The sequence below is a fragment of the Gorilla gorilla genome, chromosome 2 (genome assembly GCF_029281585.2).
Source record: "Gorilla gorilla gorilla isolate KB3781 chromosome 2, NHGRI_mGorGor1-v2.1_pri, whole genome shotgun sequence".
Classification (NCBI taxonomy): domain Eukaryota; kingdom Metazoa; phylum Chordata; class Mammalia; order Primates; family Hominidae; genus Gorilla; species Gorilla gorilla.
This window is the reverse complement of record NC_086017.1, coordinates 47,844,634-47,865,677: the sequence shown is the minus strand read 5'-3', so window position 1 is coordinate 47,865,677 and position 21,044 is coordinate 47,844,634. Positions and strand designations below refer to the sequence as shown.

Sequence of the window (21,044 nt, the reverse complement as noted above, 5' to 3'; positions counted from 1 at the left end):
CAAGTTGGGAGGCAACAGGCTAGGAGGTTCCATTAATCCTCTGCTGTTTCCTAAATGCACACAGCTTCCCTGAGAGCTTGGCTTTAGATTAATGCAAATTCTTCAGCCCATGGGTAAGAATTCTTTGGGACAGCTGCATCCTTGGAAATGTAAGGATGCTATATAATGACAATACACAGTGCTTTGTTACTTCAATTGATCTGTTCAGGTGATGCTTGAATCATTAACTAAGAAATGTCCTGCACCAAGTTTTCTCTGAAGTCTTCATAAAGCTGAAGAACAAGAGAAATACCAGTCACATCAAGAAAGGTCTTTCTTATACAAAATGACTTGCTCAAATGTACACAAAGAGCATTGCTGGCGGGTGGGTGGAGGAGGAAGGGACCACGGCTTGCCATCCAGTTTGGGAATGGTATTCATTCCTGTTCCTTTCCTGGGAGTAAATCTGAAATTTCCTGTCCTTGGCAGAGAACTGGCAGCCATGAATAGTTAACACTAAGCTTATTTCCTCTTGGAGTGCCCACCCCACAAACTCTCATAAATCTTACAGATGTAGTACCTCTTCCTGGTACATTGGATTATTGTTTCCTTACTTAAGATTTCTCAGGCTTAAGGTCTGCATGCTGTGCTCCTCAAGCCCTCAGAGCTCCAGGTGGATGTCAGGGCCTAACGCAGGAGGGGAGCAAGAGGAACTCTAGACTGCTTTTAATTAGAATAGCTGTCCAGCTTGTATGTTCTTCATAATGTTTTCATGGAAAGAAGTGTACTATTGCTGTATTAAAAGCCTTAGGCAAATAGCATAGAAACATAGCTGTTAGAAAACAAATCCTCTCCCCTTTCAGCATTTTTATGGCTCGGTTACACTGCCAGCCTCATGTTTGTGAGCATCTGTGTGCTGTGTAATTTAAGCAAAAGTGTGGGATCGGTAGGACTCAGGACACAGCCTCAGTGGCGTTCCTCACTGGGGCCAAGGCATTCGAGTGCTCACCTCAATTCATGACCACCCATACTTCAGCAGTTTCAAACTTTCGTTCCCTCTGCATCTTTTCCTAATCCTTCAATACCCGACGTTCACCAAACAGCCCATGAAGCTTCCCACTAAGGAAGGCCCTAAATCCTGGCTCATAGTTGAGAGATGAATGATACTAATGGTAAGGATAAAGACGTCATTTCCAATAGGCGTGCAAAACATGATTACTCAATAAATGGTGCTGGGACAACTGAGTAGCCACTTGGAAAAAAAGATAGCTTCCTACTTCATGCCTTACACCAACATACATTCCAAATGGATCAAAGATTTAAAGGTATAATGGTGAAACTATTAAAAACTATTAAAATACTAGAAGAAAATATAAAATCAAGGAGCATAAAGGATGATATTAACATTTACTTATATAAAACTAAAACTTCCTTGTGGCCAAAATAATTATAAACAAAAAAGGCCAAAAGATATATCATACATTTGGGGAAAAGTATTAATTTCCTTAAAATTTAAAATGACAAGCAACACAGCATAAAAAACTAGAGGAAATGAATAGAGAAGAAGAAAGATAGCCAATGAACTTGTGAAAAGCTGTTCAAACTCATTGATAAAGAAATGCAAATCAAAGTAATAAACTGATACCAATCTTTTTTTTGTTTTGTTTTGTTTTTGAGACAGGGTCTGGCTCTGTAGCCCAGGCTGGAGTGCAGTGGTGCCATCTCAGCTCACTGCAACCTCCGCCTACCAGGCTCAAGTGATCTTCCCAAGTAGCTGGGACTACAGGCATGCACTACCATGCCTGATTAATTTTTTTTTTTTGAGACCGAGTTTTGCTCTTGTTGCCCAGGCTGGAGTGCAATGGTGCGATTCTGGCTCACTGCAACCTCCGCCTCCCAGGTTCAAGTGATTCTCCTGCCTCAGCCTACCGAGTTAGCTGGGATTAAAGGCATGCACCACCACACCCAGCTAATTGTGTGTGTGTGTGTGTGTGTGTATACATACATATATATATATATATATATATTTCTTTTTTTTTTTTTTGAGACAGAGTTTTGCTCTTGTTGCCCAGGCTGGAGTGCAATGGCATGATCTCAGCACACCGCAACCTCCACCTCCCGGGTTCAAGTGATTCTCCTGCCTCAGCCTCCTGAGTAGCTGGGATTACCGGCATGTGCCACCACACCCGGCTAATTTTGTATTTTTAGTAGAAATGGGGTTTCTCCAAGTTGGTCAGGCTGGTCTCGAACTCCCGACCTCAGGTGATCCGCCCACCTCAGCCTCCCAAAATGCTGGGATTCCAGGCGTGAGCCACCACGCCCAGCCTAATTTTGTATTTTCAGTAGAGATGGGGTTTCTCCATGTTGGTCAGGCTGGTATGGAACTCCTGATCTCAGGTGATCCGCCCACCTCGGCCTCGGTGGGATTACAGGTGTGAGCCACCGCGCCCGGCCACCATGCCCAGTTAATTTTGTGTATATTTTATAGAGATGGGGTTTCACCATGTTGCCCAGGCTGGTCGCGAACTCCTGAGCTGAAGCCATCTGCCCTCCTTGGCCTCTCCAAGTGCTTGGGTTATAGGCGTGAGCCACTGCGCCTGGCCTGATACTATTCTTTATTTTCAGATTAGCAAAGATTGAAACATTTGATAATCATTTTCAGTAAGGGTATGAGGCACTCTCATAGATACTTCATGAGAATGTAAATTAGCATAAGCTTTTGGAGGATAATTTGGCTTTAATGTACCAATACTGTAAAATATATCCTTTGACCTAGCACTTCCACAAATAGAAACTGATCACAAAGAACTATCACACAAGTCCATAAGCACACAGAAAAGAGGATATTTTTAAGAGAAATATTTGTAATAGCACAGAAGTGGAAACAAAGTAAATGCCATCAATGAACTATAAAACAATGAGGCAGATATATACCTACTAATATTTGGAAAGATGTTCAAGGCATCTTGTTAGAAAGTAACAAGCAATTTGCAAAATGGTGAATACAACACAACTTCATTTATATAAATATGTTTGTGTTTGTCTGGAAAACTTCTGGAAGGATAAATGACATATATTAAAAAGTGGTACTACCTAGAAGGCAGTAGGATTACATTGAGAGATATTTTCTTTTTGCTTTAATCTTTCAACTTCACGTATGTGTGTATGTATGTATTCCCACAGGTGTTAATCCCAAATCGTTCAATATTTAAAAATTAACCATGAGCTTGAATTACTGTTTAGTAAAAAATTAAAAGACCAAACCTACACATACAAACAGAGCAACATGCGAATGAAAAAAGAGGGGTGAGGTGACAGGCACAGATAGGGACCCCAGCTGCAGCTGCTCTGGTCACCACAGGCTTAGAGGATTCTTTACCTTCAGGGCCTGAAGAAAGCTTTCAGGAGGTTGTGGGATCTGGTTTGGAGGCTCAGCACAAGCCCAGATTTCTGCTCCTATGTATGGTACCCTAAGCTCTCAGGGCTCCCAGCACTGACCAGGTCCCCCTGAGGTCCAGAAAGGCCAGAACCACGCTGCTTATGCAACCTGGGGCCTTTTCAGGTAGGTGCAGATTTTGCAGGGACTCCCAAGACTTGATTCCAGAGCTGAGCTGGCCCGGATGGACTGGGATCAGTCCTATATGCTAAGCAGTCAGTGGAAATCACACTGTGCTCACTAGTGGAAATGCTTTTCTGGAGGTCATTATTCAAAAGTGCAAGTTCCTTTAGCTTGGCTGTTTCTTTGGGCAAGATAGTTCATAGGTTCACATGGCCTGACCCAACATCTCACATGTAGGACACAGTCAGCAGTTTATTGATCTATCACTAGGATTAATTACATAAGGAATTTTCTTCTTCTTTATCTTATTCCAGAATTCTATACATGGCTGTATCTAGATTTGTGGGAAAAGGGTCCGTTTCTTCAGTGGGGTTTTTATACTGACAAGTGCTTTTGTTCTGCACTTAACTTTGCACGTGGCTGCCAATTAGCTTTAAGAAAAAACAGTAATAGTGATATTGAAGGTGGAAGGAGAGATGCTACCTGCCATCATTTAATGTAGGTACCTCTGCAGGAAAAAAATATGTCAAAAACTACTTTATATAAAGGTTAAAGAGTCTTCTGGTATTAACTCTGCTGAGCATCTTCCTCAAACTCTGGATAAAAAGTTGTGCGTCTAGGTCAATCTTTTTGATCAAAGCCAGTTTTCTCAACAAAACCCAACCCTCAGGCACACGGGCAAAGTCAGAATCACTACACAGACTCTTGCAACGCATTAGTCAATGAAGAGTTAGAATTTTGAGAAAAATGAAATTACTGTAAACTTTTTGGGCAATTTGTAAGTGACATGTACCACCAAAGCCTTTGGAGTCAACCTGCACACGTGAAATCCATCTACTCCTTTCTATGTAAGATTGCTGTGTCTATTGTATGTTCCCAGAAAACATGTGAAAAACTCCGAGGAAAGAGAGATGAACACATTTGAATCAAGTAATCTGAATCTGATCATCTTTACAGACTAAAAAATTAATTTATAGACACATTTTGAAACCTAAATCCTTCTCTAAGGACATAAGACTATTTGAAAGGTCTTGTTTGATACAGGCATCTCAACTGTAAGTTTCTTTTGGGAGTCAGTCTTCAGTTTACTTCTTACTGACTGGCCTCAGGCTGGGTGGCTCTGCTGGCAGAGCAGGAGGAAGAGAAGGGACAGCCAGGACAGCGGATGGCTGAGGGGTGGCTGGTGCAGGACGGTGCTGGGGTGGAACAAATTTCAGGGATGACAACAGAAGTGGGGGTGGCCTCAGGGAGCGCCAAGCTGGGGCAGAGTTGCAGCACAGCAGGCCTGTGGGATGGGTCCTGCAAGTCCCGAGAATATAGTTATGGTGACTTCTCTGATCTCGGAGCTACAGCCATGCTACCACTGATAAGTTAGAAACAGTCTGGTCACCTGGGACGTGGGCTTGGTGAGCCCAGTTCCACTGGGACTGAATCTGCTGCAAAGAACTGGGTCTGGGCAAAACAATGTTCCCGCCAATCTATGGAGTTGAGGCTAAGATAGTGGGGTGTGGGTGAGGCCTCTGAGCAACCTCAGCTTGTTCAGCTTGGAGGTCCTTCCCAGAGAGAAAGGAAAAATGAGAATTAGGTTAATGGAGCTGGCTGCCCTGCTGTTCCTGAGAAAGGAAACTGTCTCTGTACAGAACTTCCTGCTCACAGTTTAAAATGCAGCTTCAGTTTTCTTTTGAACAGAACAGAGCTGTTTATACCACATGATAAACTCACCATAAGCAATAACATTAAAAAAAATCCTTTATTTAAGTAGGCCCAAAGCCACAAGATTTTATGACTGTTTTAATAAATAAAATTAGATAAATATACATACACTTGGTATGGGAATGACCTGCCTCTGGTCACCCTGAGGAAAAAGAAAAAAAAAATCATTGTCAGGTTTGAAGAGAAGATCATATTCTCAAAAGAAACTTCAAAGCCCTCTTGAGCACAGCAGCTGCATGATCTGCCATTCTCTGTACCTTGGTGGTGTTTAATCAACAAGAGGAACCTGAAAATTTTCCACAGTTAAGGCATGAGGCTCCTTCTGTCTCTCAGACACCTGCTCTCCCAACAAGCCAGGCTGGGCTCCTGAGACTCACAAACCATTTTGTGTATTTAAATAGCACCTCCCTTACTCCCAGGAATTCAATCCTTAATTAAAAAACAAAAATAAAAACTCATACTTTAATCCTTGATTCCCTCTAAAAACTGTTTGTTTTTTCTTTTAAGCAAGTTTTTCCCTAAAAAGACTAAGTCAATATCATATGCAGGGAATGGGAGACATGTTCACCAGATTACAATGACCCCCTGGTCATTCCAGGAGCTCCTCAGGGGAAGACTGGGGAGAGGGGACAAGGCAAGGTACAAGAAGTTCCCTCCCAGGCAACAGACAAGGGGATAGCTTTCCTTTAAGGGAAACACAACCTGTATTCACAGGGAGTGTTAAGAAAACCTAGGCCCCAAGGAAAGGCCTCAAATATTCCTCAGCCCCAAATGCCAGCCATTCCAAACCTAATTGATGGAAACACTTCATTATAGCATTGTTAAGAAATGCTAATAAAAAAGTTTATTTCCACTGAGCATTTCCAGTTTCTGTTTCTTCTTTTTTAGATGGCCTAATAAGGCAATGCACTGCTTCATGCCTTGTACACTGAAGGATTTGTGAAAAGATGTGTCCATTTTTATTAAGAGGGTTACAGTGATAATGAGGTCTCACGAGAAGGGGCCAAACCTGATGGCTGGCAATGGCAGCTGCCTGGCACCTTTCTGAGCTCTGTTTTGACACTAAGAACTATTTAGCAACTTCTTGATTATCTCCAACCCCTAGTCATCCCCTCTGCAGCATAAGAGCAAGTATCATTTCCTCTTGAGATGATCTCCACAGTTCCTTCCTTTTTCAGATTTCCGGCTTGTCTTAAGGATTTTAAGCTTCCTTCTGACATCACTCAAGGCAGAGCTATGCTGCTCTCCAACAGACAATGCAATCAAATAAATCAAAGTTTTCAAGATCTTGCACAGATAAATTCATTTCAGAAGCTCTTAAATAATATTATTCCTAATACAGGGACTCAAGAGTAGGTCACTGCCCCTACAGACATACTTGGCGGAGGACATATTTTTTTAAAAACTTTTCTTTTAGGTTCAGGGGTACATGTGCAGGTTTGTTATATAGGTAAATCGCATGTCATGGGGGTTTAGTGCACAGATTATTTCATCACCCAGGTAAAACGCATTGTACCCAAGAGATAGTCTTTTCATCCTCACCCTCCTTCTAACCTCCACCCTCAAGTAGGCACCAGTGTCTGTTGTTCCCTTTGTTGTCCATGAGTATTCAGTGTTTAGCTCTCACTTATAAGTGAGAACGTGCAGTATTTGGTTTTCTGTTCCTGCATTAGTTTGCTTAGATTAATGGCCTCCAGCTCCATCCATGTTGCTGCAAATGACATGACTTCTTCTTTTTTACGGCTGCATAGTATTTGGTGGAGGAGATTTTAACCAGAAGCTCACAGCCTATTTGGGTCTCCTTATTTTTATTTTATTTTACTTTACAGATGGGGTCTTGCTCTGTCACCCAGGTTGGAATGCAGTGGTGTGATCATGGCTCACTGCGGCCTCAAACTCCTGGCTCAAGCCATCCTCCTGCTTCAGCCTCCTGAGTAGCTGGGACTATAGGTGTGTGCTGCCATACCTGGCTGGGTCACTTCAGAGTAGGGTTTCTCAACCTCAGCACTAGTGACATTCTGGGCTGGATAACTCTGTTGTGAGGGATGTCCTATTTGTTGCAGGATGTTTAACAGCATCCCTGGCCTCTACTCACCATATGCCAGCAGACACTCTCTCCCCCTCTAGTGACAATCAGTCTTCAGCTCTGCTCTAGTAGGAGAGTGCAGACAGCCCCTGCACACAGGTGCACCTTCAGAACACACTTTCAATGAGATGAGCATGTCAACGATGTGCAAGATCACAACAATGCAGCTGAAGGGCCTGACAAAATGCCCACTATGAGCAAGCAAAGGTGCTGATCTAGAAGGATATTTGGGCTTGAAAATTACCCTAGAAGCTTACATGTATGTATGTGTGTGTATACAGCATGAGGTATGCATATATTTGTAAGTGTCCAGCAATCTGTTTTACGCTGTCCTTGCCCTTAAAGGTCCTCCATGGTCTTTGCCATTGGGGTGCTGACTCCTCCCAGCCTCTGGAGGCTTCTGGTCTGTAGGTCCAGGTTGTGGCTGTGATGGTGGCAATGGCTGCTAACCCAAGCCGCTGCTGCAGAAGCAGCTGGAAACTCAAAGGCTCCAAATCCTCATTTCTCCAGGTCAAAAGTAAACATGCAGGGTGGATGGAACCCTAGAGGTCATCTGTCCCATTCTGTCCATGGCCTTCCTTCTTCCTCTGGCACACTCAATTCTGAGAGGCATAGATACTTAAGGACTCAGCAGTAGAAATGGGCCTGGAATCTGCTTCCACATCTAATAGGCCTGGGCTTTGTGTTCCGAATGTCCTGAGCAAGCAGGGTGCAAGAGGTAGAGGGTCCTCCTCTGGGAATTCGCTGCCCTACTCTGACAGGGCTCTTTCTTTGGCATCTGGTCTCCCGGATTGACTAGTCAAGTGTTATGGAAATGACGTATCACCCCACTTTGGATTATTAAATTAACTCAAAGTTAACATAATTCTTTAAAAAGCCATCTTGACAAATGTTAATAGAAGGAAGTTCATGAATGAACAGTAAGTCCAAGTGAGCTCAGCTCTGCTGGAGGAACTGCCTCTAAAGGCCTCTATTTCCTGATAGATACGGCTGAGTACTCCAGGAAAGCTTCCAGGGCTGCCATGCCATTTCCTCATATCATTTCATCTACAAAGATACCAAGCTGTCTTCCTTATTTTCTTTCTAAAAATTTCTCGGTTCTTTGACATTTTTTGTCCCAGAAGAACTTAAGCCTTTCTATCCAGAAACAGCACACACATTTCTCATAAACATGAGAAATCAAAATCTGTTATGATTTGAATCAACTTTGGTGGAGTCTTTTGGGTTTTCTATGTAAACAGTCATGTCATCTGCAAATAAGACTAACTTTGTATCTTTTCCATGTTTATACCAATTGTCTCATTTTCTTGGCTTATTCCATTAGCCAGAACCTACCATTGATTTTCCTGTGTTGGTTGCTGTTTATTTTTAGAAGATAGCTTTTTATCATGTATAGTTTTCTTCTTTGGCAGCATTGTTGATTTTATATATAAAGATTTATGGGCTACTATACAGTTCATGTATTAGACCATTTGTCATAAAGTGCCCCTATTTATCCTGTTTAATGCTTCTGAATTTGAATTCTGCTTTATCTGATATTAACATTGCCACTCTTGCTTTCTGCTTGATCTGCCTTGTATATTTTGCCCATTTCTTTATTTTCCACCTGCCTTTATCTGTATATGTTATGTCAGAAACTGTCACCTACTGTAATTGTCATTAGCACTGTCCACCAAATAATTCCAGTTTTCTTTCTGAATATGTGGGAGGATTACACTTCCATTTCCCTTGAACTTAGATGCAGTCATGTGACTTACTTTAGCCAATAAAATGTAAGTTGAAATAAGGCATGTTTTTCTGAGTTTTCTGAGTGAAAACTTTAAGAGCCAATGTGATTTATCACATTTCCTTTGTCCTGCTGTGACAGTCATGGAAGCAAAGAGATGGGGCGTAGGCACGTGAATGAGGATAAGATGGTTATACTGTCCAGTATGGTAGCTACTAGTCACATGTGGCTACTAAGCACACAAAATGTGGCTGGTCCATATTAACATGTGCTGTAAGTATAAAATACACATCAGATTTTGAAGGATTAGTAAGATAAAAAGAATATAAATTGTCTCACTAATATTTTTTCTATTGATTACACATTGAGATAATATTTTGGATATAGTGATTAAATAAAATGTTATTAAAATTAATTTCACTTGTTTAAAAAATATTTTCATTAATGTGGCTACTGGAAAAAATTAAATTATACAGGTGACTCGCATTATATTTCTGTTGGATAGTGCCACAGAACAAAAGGCTCAGCCTCAGCCAACCCATTATAAAGAAGTAGCATGAGTGAAAAATAGACTTTTATTGTTTAAACCTCTGAGGTTTTGAGGTTGTTACTGAAGCATAAACAAACCCATACTGACTAGTGTATCTACTTATGAGTTATTCCTCCCTTGTCCTGATTTTGTTGAGAGCAGGAATATGCTGGGCTAAATTCCTCCCCTGTTGCTATTGGATAGCCATGTGACAAATGGCTATACCCAATTGGTTTGACTAATTCAACTGTATGCTATTTCCAAGAATATACCTGTCATCAGATAGAAATGATTTTGGCAGTAAGTAAAAGAAATCTGCCAGGCACTGTGTCAGGCCAATAAGACATAAGCAGAAGTCTCCCGGGTTTTTCTGTGAAAGCATTTACTTTCTATAAAAGGGACTGACATGGCCAGTGCCACCTCTTCCTATCTTCTTCCTTTAAATGTGGAAACAATATCTGAAGCTTGCGACTTTGAGATCATAAATAGCAAGCATGAGGATGAAGGCAAACATACCAAGGATAGGGGAGCAGAAACACAGAAGAACAGATTCTTGATGGCATCATCAGAAATCCAAATCCCACTAACTACCTGACTCAGGCTTTTTATGTGAGAAAAATAATCCCCTATTTGTCTAAGCTATTATTTGTCAGCTTTCTTCCTTTTCTTTTCTTTCTTTCTCACTTTCTCTCTCTCTCTCCTTTCATTCCTTCTTTCTGTTTCTTTTTTTCTTTCTTTCAAGACAGGATCTTGCTCTAGCACCCAGGCTGGAGGGCAGTGGAGTGATTAAGGCGCACTGCAGCCTCAACCTCCAGGCCTCAAGTGATCCTCCTGCCTCAGCCTGTCAAAGTGCAGGGATTACAGACATTAGCCACCGTGCCCAGCAGTTTTCTTTTACTTACTGACAAAACCATTCCTATTTGATGACAGGTATACTCTTGGAAATATCATACAGCTGAATTTGTCAAACCAATCTGATGTAGTCTTGGTCTTTGTTGGAAGAATCTAGTTCATCAAACTAGGTTTTATGCCTATTATTTATGTTATGTTTGCTATTTATTATCTGTTATTTGTTCTTTTTCCCTTTCCTTAATTTTGATGGCTTGTTCAATTTGTTTACTTCTCCTTTACTCCCTCTGTGAATTTTAAAGATCTATTTTCTAATTGTGCCACTTGTTACAGTTCTATTATTAGTTCTATTCCTAATAATAATATTTATTTCTACATTGCTTTTTGAGACAGGATCTTGCTCTGTCACCCAGGCTGGAGGGGAGTGGTGCAATCATGGCCCACTGCAGCCTCGACTTCCTGGGTTCAAGCAATCCTCCCACTTCAGTCTCCAGAGTAGCTGGACTATAAGTGCACACCTCCAGACCTAGCTGATTTTTTATTTTTATTTTTTTGTAGAGATGGGGGTTTCCCTATGTTGCCCAGGCTGGTTTCAAACTTCTGGGCTGAAGTGATCCTCCTGCCTTAGCCTCCCAAAGTGCTGGGATTACAGGAATGAGTCACTGCACCCAGCCTATTTCTAACATTTTTCTTTTTTTTTTGAGACTGAGTCTCGCTCTGTCGCCCAGGCTGGAGTGCAGTGCGGCGATCTCGGCTCAATGCAAGCTCCACCTCCTGGGTTCACACCATTCTCCTGCCTCAGCCTCCCAAGTAGCTGGGACTACAGGCGCCCGCCACCATGCCTGGCTAATTTTTTGTATTTTTTAGTAGAGACGGAGTTTCACTGGGTTAGCCAGGATGGTCTCGATCTCCTGACCTCGTGATCTGCCCACCTCGGCCTCCCAAAATGCTGGGATTATGGGAATCAGCCACTGCACCCAGCCCATTTCTAACATTTTTAATAATTATATCATAACTGAGTATCAATCTCACCCAGATTTTTATTTTTTGTTCCCTCTCTGAATCATTACATATCTAAGAAACTTTTATCTCAATAGATAAATGATATCTTGGTCACATACAGAATTTTTGCTTTCCATTTTTTTCTCTCAGTAGCCTATAAACATTTTTTCATAGTCTTCTGGCTTTTAGTGTTGCTGATGAGAAGTCTGATACTAATATAATTGTTTTGCTTGAAAATAACTTATTCTAGTAGCTTGTAAGACTTTCTCTTTGTCCTTAAACTTCAGAATTTCAACAGATACATCTAGGCATGTGCTCCTCTACTAATCCTGCTGTCGACTTGGTAAGCTCCTTCAATCCACAGATTCAAGCTTTGTTTTCAGCTCAAGAAAATTTTCTTCTACTACTTTTTCTCTTTCTAGAACTCTTAACATTTGCATGTTCCATCTCCTAGATGCCTGCTGTTCTCTCTCACAATTACCATCTCTGTGTTTCTGGTCTGAATTGTAAGATATTTCTTCTTCCACTTGCTTTTCCAGAACATGAATTCAGTTCCCAGCAGTGACCATTCTCCTGTTTACTGAATTTTTATATTTAGAAATCATGAGTTTTTAAGTTCCAAATGTTACTTTTGTACTTATAATTCATTTCCTGAGTTGTCCATTACAGTTCTCTTCCATCTCTTCCATTAGTTTTACCTCAGTGGGAGTCTCATTACAGTTTTTCCAACTTGGACTTTCTCAGTGGAGGCTGCACCAGGTTGTGTGTTCCCTTAGTGTCTGTGCAGGTCAGTCTATGAGGCTCTCTGGGAAGTGGCAAATGAGGGAGTACTGCAAGGCCCAGCAAGGAGTGCTGTTTTCATGGCCCAGCAGGGCCCAAGTTAACAAACCTCAGAGACTAAGAAAGCCCCTATACTACTGGCTCCTCCAAGGCACAAGCACTGGAAGCAATCCAGCTCACCAGGGCAGCCCCTCCAAGGACCACACACATTGTGTGGGCAGTGCGAGCCCTTTCCAAGGCGATCTGCCAGCTCCTTCTGGCTAGTTGACCTCATGGGACTATACATTCAAGTGTTTGTCCAAGGACTCAGGGAGACGTAAGCATTTTCCTCTGTTGGTGGTTCCCTGCTTCTTACTGAGTACCAGAGAGAATAAATCCTGTGCCTGCTCTCTACCCTGAAGGTGTCAGGAAAACTGGGGGCCTTAATGCACTTTCCAGGCTCCACCAGCAGGCCCACCTGGGTTTATCCTGGGAGGGAATTTTAATAGAGCCATCTGCTCAGGCTGTCATCTTCCCAGAATTCCCTTCTATATATCCACATGTGGTTTTAAAATAATTTTTTAAATCATAAAAGTAATTTAAGCTGATTTTATGAAAACTGAGGGAAGTACAGAGGGAAGGAGAAAATCCTAGCTATAATTCCACCAGTGTGAGCAATAGGAGATAACCTCTTCATATTTCGGCATCCGTCCTTCTAGTCTTATAAATGCTTGTGTGTGTATGTGTGTGAGAGAACAAGAGAGACACTCTATCCATTTCTTTATATCAGCAATATTTACGACATATCATTTTGAAGGGCTGTATGCTATTTGATTGCATATTTATTCTATAGTTTTTTTAACCAACTGCCTATTGTTGAACATCGGGTTGCTTATAATTTTTCGGTATTATAATCTATGCTGGATGGTACCTCATTGCTAAATCTTTGCACATTCATAATTATGTCCATAAAGGGGAACTGCCTGCATCAACAAATAGGGATATTTTTAAGGCTTTAAGATGATATTGCCAAATTTTCCTCCAGAAAGGTGTCATCAATTAACATTGTTACCAGCAACTTATTTACATTCTCTATCCTCCCTCCTACCACTCCATGCTAAAACCAAATATTGTGTTTAAAAATATCTTTGATAAGTAGAAAGCTGGAAAATGGTCTCTCATTATTTAGTTTGCATTTCTTCCATTATTAAATATGTTAAATATTTTTCATGTATTTATATGTGCAACATTTTTCTTATTTTTTCGTATGTTTGACCACATGAAAACCTTCAGCCTAATTCCTATGCTTCTACACTCCAAGCCTGTGAGACAAACCAGGCAACAGTAGTGTTCTCAGCCTTGCAGAAGCAATGTGGCTACTGCCACCGCCCACAGCCACTCCTGGTCTATGATATGAACAAGACTGAACCATCTGTATTTCTTATTTTGTGAATTACCTGTTTGTGTCCTTTGCTCATGTTATTTGGAACATAAAGTTTTATGACTTTTGTGTCCTCAAATGTCAACTATCTTCATAATGAATAATCTTCTTTCAGTGATTTTTCCTGAAATTCCATTTTGACTGAGATTAATATTGTAACCCTTGTTTTCTTTTAATTTATATTTGTATGAGGTCTCTTTGCTCATCCTTATTCCTTATACATATATATATATTTTTTTTTTGAGATGGAGTTTCAGTCTTGTCACTCAGGCTGGAGTGCAGTGGCGTGATCTTGGCTCACTGCAACCTCCGTCTCCTGGGTTCAAGCGATTCTTCAGCCTCAGCCTCCCGAGTAGCTGGGATTACAGGTGCCCACCACCATGCCTGGCTAATTTTTGTATTTTTGCTACAGAAGGGGTTTCGCCATGTTGGCCAGGCTGGTCTCTAACTCCTGACCTCAGGTGATCTGCCCGCCTTGGCCTCCCAAAGTGCTGGGATTACAGGTGCCCACCACCATGCCTGGCTAATTTTTGTATTTTTGCTACAGAAGGGGTTTCGCCATGTTGGCCAGGCTGGTCTCTAACTCCTGACCTCAGGTGATCTGCCCGCCTTGGCCTCCCAAAGTGCTGGGATTACAGGCCTGAGCCACCGTGCCTGGCCTCATCCTTATACTTTTAACTGTTCTGAGTAACTTTGTTTCAGATCTGTGTTAGACAGCATGTGGGTAGATTTTGGTTTTTGACCTATTGTGACAATCTGACATATTTTATTTGATACATACAAAAGAATATATAACATGTTTGTTATTAAACAAGGTAGTTACACTCATTTATTTTATTGCTAGCTCTTCTCTATGTCTGTTTCTCTTTTTATCTATTTGTGAGTCTGCTACTGGTTGTTTAACTGTTTCATGCATTCAACTTCCCAAGAGAGAATGTTATAAAAATGTGAAGTGACTAATGTAACTCCCATCAAATATAATCCTTAGTTGCTAAATGAGATATCCTTTATCAAAAAAGGTTACTTTTCTTGGTAATTTCAAATCTTTCAGTAAATGGCTGTACACATACTATCACATATTCTTTTCTTTTTGTTTTTTGTTTTTGAGACATAGTTTTGCTCTTATTGCCCAGGCTAGAGTGCAATGGCGGGATCTTGGCTCACTGCAACCTCCGCCTTCCAGGTTCAAGAGATTCTCCTGCCTCAGCCTCCCTAGTAGCTGGGATTACAGGCGCCTGCCACCACGCCCAGCTCATTTTTTGTATTTTTAGTAGAGATGGGGTTTCACTATATTGGCCAGGCTGGTCTCGAACTCCTGACCTCAGTGCTGATATTACAGATGTGAGCCCCCACGCCTGGCTCTGCATATTCTTATTAAGGATATTCATCAAGGATGGGACAGAGATGCCACTGCTGCAGTTTTATGGAGGGCACAGTTCCTCACCAGTACTGACCTTCTGAAGCCCACCATTCTCCTCCACCAGTGGCGGAAGCACACTGGGGCTGCTGGGTGGAGGGGCCTCCACATTGTAATCACGGAAGCAGCAGAAGAAGGAGCTAAGGATGCTGCGGCTCCTCTGCTTCTTTAAGCTGACGTTGCACTGGGAGGCTGGAAACAGAAACAGAGCACACTATGGCCAACTGCAGCATGTACTGATAGTTGTAATATAATGCAAAAATCTGAGTGTGCAGTTGCCCCCCAGACCCCAGATTCCAGCCCTGAGGGCCTGCTCAGCAGGAGAAGATGAGGGGCTCCTGGAAGTTACTCTAAAGAACTGTGAATCCAATGTGAGAATCCCAGGAGCCAGCTAGTTGATGGGAGTCCAATCCCTCTGGCTGGACAGGATCCCTTTGACCTCAGCCCAGCAGGGGCTGCCTGCTTATTAACTGACCCACCCACAGGGTCAGTCCCCATCTGCATTCCTGAACCTAGCAGATGAAGTATTCCCACCCTGCACCAAGCACTACTTCAAAACAAACATCTTTTCAGGCACAAATCAGACTTGACACTCCCTGGGAAGCATCTCTCCATTATGGATACCAACAAAGAATCACTTTGAATCTAGGTTCTTGGACATACCCTGCTCACTATGGAAACGACTAACTTCGTGGGTTAAGAAATGAGATATGTAAAGGCACAAAAGAACCGTCTGCTTAAACTCGCCAAGAGTTTGTCAAGAAGTTGGTGGGGGCCTGGATCCACAGAGCTTAGGGCTGAAGGCTTCCATTACACTTAAAAAACATAAACAGCAGGAGATGTTGGATGGAGAACACATGTTCCTGCCCAAGTAGGGCCAGCCAGGGCAAAGCCCATCTTCACGAGATCCAGGGCAATACTGTGCCCTGGCCTGCTCTGAACTAAGGCACTGGAGGGAGTGACACATCCTTTCTGTTTATCCAAGGCTCACGACAAGCTGCCACAAGTCAGGAATAAAAGGTGAAAATTAGTATAGATGAAAAACACCCCTCAGGGGAGGACTGACAACTTTGGGGCCAGGAGTATTTGCCTGGGAATGCAGCCGGGACTGTCCCACCACATGCCATGCCTGGGCGGATCAGTGGTGCTCTGAGAAGAGGCCGCAGGCAAGGGACCATGCTTAGGATTAATGGGAAAATTGCCAGAGCAGGAAATGATTTAAGTCCACATGATAACTGTTGGAGCTTATCTCTTCTCCCAAAAAGCAATTCTGGCACAATTCCTCTTTTTGTGCACTTACGAGTGATTTGTGTAACACCTAGTTCCTCCCAAGAGATCACAAAACCTTTGCTGAATGTTTTGGGGGTGCTCTTCTGCCAGCAGCAAAACTAAGTGCATTCAGATGGAAATTCTGAAAATGGACTGAAAAGCTGTTATTCCAGCAACTCCACAGATATGAATGGTTTCTACCCTAGGTTTGGGCAAATGGCCCAGTAAGTATGAATTTAAGATCCGCACTTACTAAAGATGAGCTTCAGAACCATAAATCTCTGAGAAAGCTGGCTGTTTTTATCTTCCTCAAGGATCCTTGGGTGCCTGTCATAGAGTACCAGCCATCTCATTTCAGGCGTCTCACTTCAAAGGCAGGTCAGGCCAGACAAGGCCATTGGGACCGCCAGGCATGCGGGCCGCCTAAGTGGCAGTGTGGGAAGAGATAATAATCACTGTTTACCAAGGGCCAACCCTGTAGGTCCCAATAGTTCACAAACCTCATCTCGCATACTCCTAAGGAGATAGGTTTACTGCTTCCACCTTACTGCTGAGAAAATACAACTATTGAGAAAATACAGCAGGATTGTGTCGGTTCCTTTGCCAGATTCAAACCCAAGTGGGCCTGTTTCCAAAGTGTGTGATTTCCCCATGTGCCATGCTGAATACAATCTTGAAACAACTTAGGTTAGATTAAGAAGGTGGAACATGCCAAATAGGGAGAGAAAAGCATTGAAATAAACTTGTATTTAATATAAATGATTCGTTAAACCATTTCATTGTTACTCTGGGTGTTTTAATTTTTATGCCACACCCAGATAATTTAGTCAGGGGAAAAAAAAAAATCTTTTCCCTGGCTGATAGCACATTCCTCTGCAAGTAAACAAGCTATTTGTTCATGTCTCAGACATTGAGCAGTCTGCAGAAAGCACCTTCCCAGGTCCTATTTTCATCCTTGGATCACACGAACTTTCCCCATAACTAACTAACTAATTAACAAATGAACTTACATACTAAAAAAATCATAAACCTGGAACCAGTACACTACTCATAATTTCTACCACATGATTACTTACTGTACAGAAGCTACACACTGCTAACAGAGTCAGTAAATTAGTTATCTGAACACCTGGGAGGCCATCGTGCTTCCAGACAGGGAAAGGGAGCTTACCCAGGTCTTTCCTTCTCTGTGTAAAGAGTGAAGCAGCCAAAGTGGTCTCATTTTCACAGCTGTGGGAGGTTCCAGGATTCTTCCTTTCAAATAAGGTTAGTTCTAGGGCCTGCAGGAACCTCTTGGAGGCTCAGTGGCTAATTTTCTAATCACTCTTGGATTGGTCTAGAACTCTCAGAATAGGAGAAGTGGGAAGGGTAAATGGAAGGATTTCCTCAGTATCAGCACTGGCCTCACCCACCCTCAGCATTCACTTGTTCCTGAATAGGGCTCCAGACGTGGGTGCTCTGGACTAATGACCCTACTGCCTTCCAGCCCCAGCTGCTACTTCTCTCCCCCAGCTACTATCCAGAAGGTCCTTGATTTGCTCATAAACTGGTAAGAGAGTTTTGGTTGACACATGAAATAAAAATTCAGTTTAATGGACAAATGTTGACGTCATAACATTAGGTGAAAAAGTTAATATATATTATTGTATATCTGATTTGATCATAACTAAGCAAAGCAAACTAAAAAAGATTATAATTGAGAAAAGATTTGCAAGAAATATGTCAAAAGGTTAACAGTAATTAATTGTCAGACCATAAGTGTTTACATTTCTTCCACATTTTCCAAATGTTTTCTGGTAATTATGTATTGCTCTAATAATGGGGGGGGGGAGTAAACAGTCTTGTTAAACTGTCTTTTGGCAACTTTGTGCTATTTCTAAACCATATCCTCCTTCTAATTCTCAACCTTCAGCCTAATTCCTACGCTTCTACACTCCAAGCCTGTGACACAAACCAGGCAACAGCAGTGTTCTCAGCCTTGCAGAAGCAATGTGGCTACTGTCACGGCCCACAGCCACTCCTGGTCTATGATATCAACAAGAATGAACATATCCACCAAACTCAAAACCAGAGGAGGCCCATGTGAAAAGAAGGTACCAAAGAAGTGTCCTTTTCCCAGTAGAACGCTCCTGCTGGCTTTCTCATCTGGCATCCAGCTCCACCGCTCATCCTCCTTGTACACACAAAAGGGGTCTTGTTGCTTCTCTGCTTTGACCAAGACTTTACCTCTCACCACCTTTCCTCGCTTGCCCCCTTTACGTTTCCACTGATAAGACACATGAGAGGTCTCCTGGTGGCCCAGGTATCCAAGAACAAGGTCTTTTAGGATATTAAAGATAGTTGAATGCATACATCTCCCCATAACATTGGTTTTAAGAAATTACTTTGGAAGAGCAAAGGAGGGAGTAGCAACTATGAACGTCAGTCTAAAATATTCCATAACGATATTCATTTTTAAAAATCAGACTTAGGAGGAAGGAGTCATCAAAAGTCATTCCAAAGTTTTCTGTCACTTTTCCCTGATAACCTCCCTTACCCAAACCCAGCACCTGCCCACCTTACTCCCTAGCTTCCTCCATGGTAGACTCCTCATCACACTGACATCCCTTCTCCCACTCCTCCTCCCCCCATTTCCCCACTTCTCAGAGCATCCTGCTCTTCAGAGCCTGGCTCAAAGCCAACCTCACCCAGGAAGCCTTCGCCAACCGCCCCATGGAGATCATTTGTTCTTTGGCCACTAAACTCCCAAATGAATGTGTGTATGACTGAGCTGTGTCTTTGGGCCAGGCCAGTTCATCCACCTGTCTGCTGGACATCTCCTCTGGATGCCTCTGACTCGGCATATCTAAATGGGGCTCACCACTCCCCTCTTCACTCAGGGTACCAATATCCTAAGCTAGACATCTGTCCTTTTCCCTCATTAAGTTGTTGGTTCTGACATCCTAATCGATTCTTAAATATATCCTTAGCAACTCCTTGTCTCTGCCCTATCCTGGCTCAGGTCCACTACAGTTGTTTTTAGACTTGTCTCTCTGCTGTTGATTTTGCATCCCACAATTAATTCTTGACATGACAGGTAAAGCCCATCAAGTTAGAAAAATGTGTGGTGGTTAGGAATGTGGGCTCCAATGCCAACTTGCCTAGGTGCGAAATCTGGCTCAACCAGCAACAGTACAGGACCTGGGCAAGTTGTGTGACTTCTTTGTGCCTCAGTTTCTTTATCTGTAAAATGGGGATAATAAATACCCATCTTAGGGTTTGTTGTGAGAATTAAATGAGTTCTTATAACAGTGCCTAGCATAGAGCAAGCACTCCATAATTTTTGTTTGTTTTTTAAAGACAGGGTCTCACTCTGTCACCCAGGCTGGAGTACAGTGGTACAGTCTTGGCTCACTGCAACCTCTACCCCCGGGGCTCAAGACATCCTCCCACCTCAGTCTCCCAAGTAGCTGGGACTATAGGCATGTGCCACCACGCCCAGCCAATTTTTCTATTTTTAGTAGAGACAGGGTCTTGTCATGCTACTCAGGCAGGTCTCAAACTCCTGAGCTCAAGTGATCTGCTTGCCTCAGCCTCCCGAAGTGCTGGGCTTACAGTTGTGAGGCACCACACCCAGGGTATACATTTTAGCTTTTATTATTATAGTCTCATAAAAGCTTTTGCTTCATAAATGAGTGAGGGTTCTCCAGGAACGCTGGATCAAAGGCTGGATTCTGCGGGCGTACATTTTTTTCTCTGCTATCTGACAACTAGGAGAAACAACTCACTATAACAGATCTTGGTTACATAAACTGTAATTCAGAAAGCAAAACTAGAAAAATCTCAGGAAGTGATTTTAATCAATTGCTCTAAAAATTAGATATAGACATGGGGAAGGAAAAGGGAGGGGTTGCGTGTCCCAGTGAGCTCTGCTGGGGGCTGTTTTCCCTTAGGAAAAGAACAATGCTTTCAAGTGGAGGTCAGGAAGCATACACTCTCCCTCCCCAATCCCCTTACTTAATTCCCTCTGGGGCTGAAGCTTGGCTCTCTTCTGCAGAGCATTCTGCCTGCTGGGTCTGCATCTGGTTCCAGGGACTTCTTACCTCAAGCTGTACATCAGAAAGGAGCATTGAGGAGGACCATGCAAGGAGGACCACAGAGGTGGCTAGCTGACCCAGCAGTCTCCCCTGCGGGGTCCCCCAATAGGCTACAACATGCTGCCATTTTCCCAAGGCTCAGCCCGGGGCAGGCCTGCTTTGAAGGACCACCCTCTTTCTCCTCCTTATCCCTGTCAATGAAAACATGCCCGGCCCAAATGAGGTGGCTCATTCCTGTATCCCAGCACTTGGGGAGGCCAAGGCGGGCAGATCACCTGAGGCCAGAAGTTTGGGACCAGCCTGGACAACATGGCGAAACCCTGTTTCTACTAAGAATACAAAAATTAGCGGAGTGTGGTGGCGGGCCCCTGTAATCCCAGCTACTCAGGAGGCCGAGGCACAAGTTGCAGTGAGCTGACATAACGCCACCACACTCCAGCCTGGGTGACAGGGTGAGACTCTGTCTTAAAAAAAAAAAAGAAAAAAAGATAGAAAGAAAGCATGCCCATAGACGGTCCCAGCACACAAAGATGCCATGGGCACAGATACCCCACAGGCAGAGTAAAGGGAAATCCTTGATAGAGATAGATGAGGTGATCCTAAGACTTAACTTTCTCCATTTCTGTGCGCAAACTCGGG

At 42.8% G+C, this 21,044-nt stretch overlaps 1 protein-coding gene across 4 annotated transcripts in view; it reads right to left on the bottom strand.

The window, feature by feature from the left end:
* CTDSPL (CTD small phosphatase like) overlaps positions 1-21,044 on the bottom strand; it is a 122,816-nt gene that overhangs the window by 22,057 nt on the left and 79,715 nt on the right. For 3 of the 4 annotated variants that reach the window (XM_031009405.2, XM_031009404.2, XM_063703689.1), the window contains exons 2-3: positions 15,098-15,252; positions 5,361-5,393 (exon numbers count right to left, since the gene is read on the bottom strand). In XM_031009405.2, coding sequence (XP_030865265.1) covers positions 5,361-5,393; positions 15,098-15,252 — 188 coding nt within the window. The remainder of the gene's footprint in view (positions 1-5,360; positions 5,394-15,097; positions 15,253-21,044) is intronic. The other variant, XM_055381281.1, reaches the window with a different exon arrangement.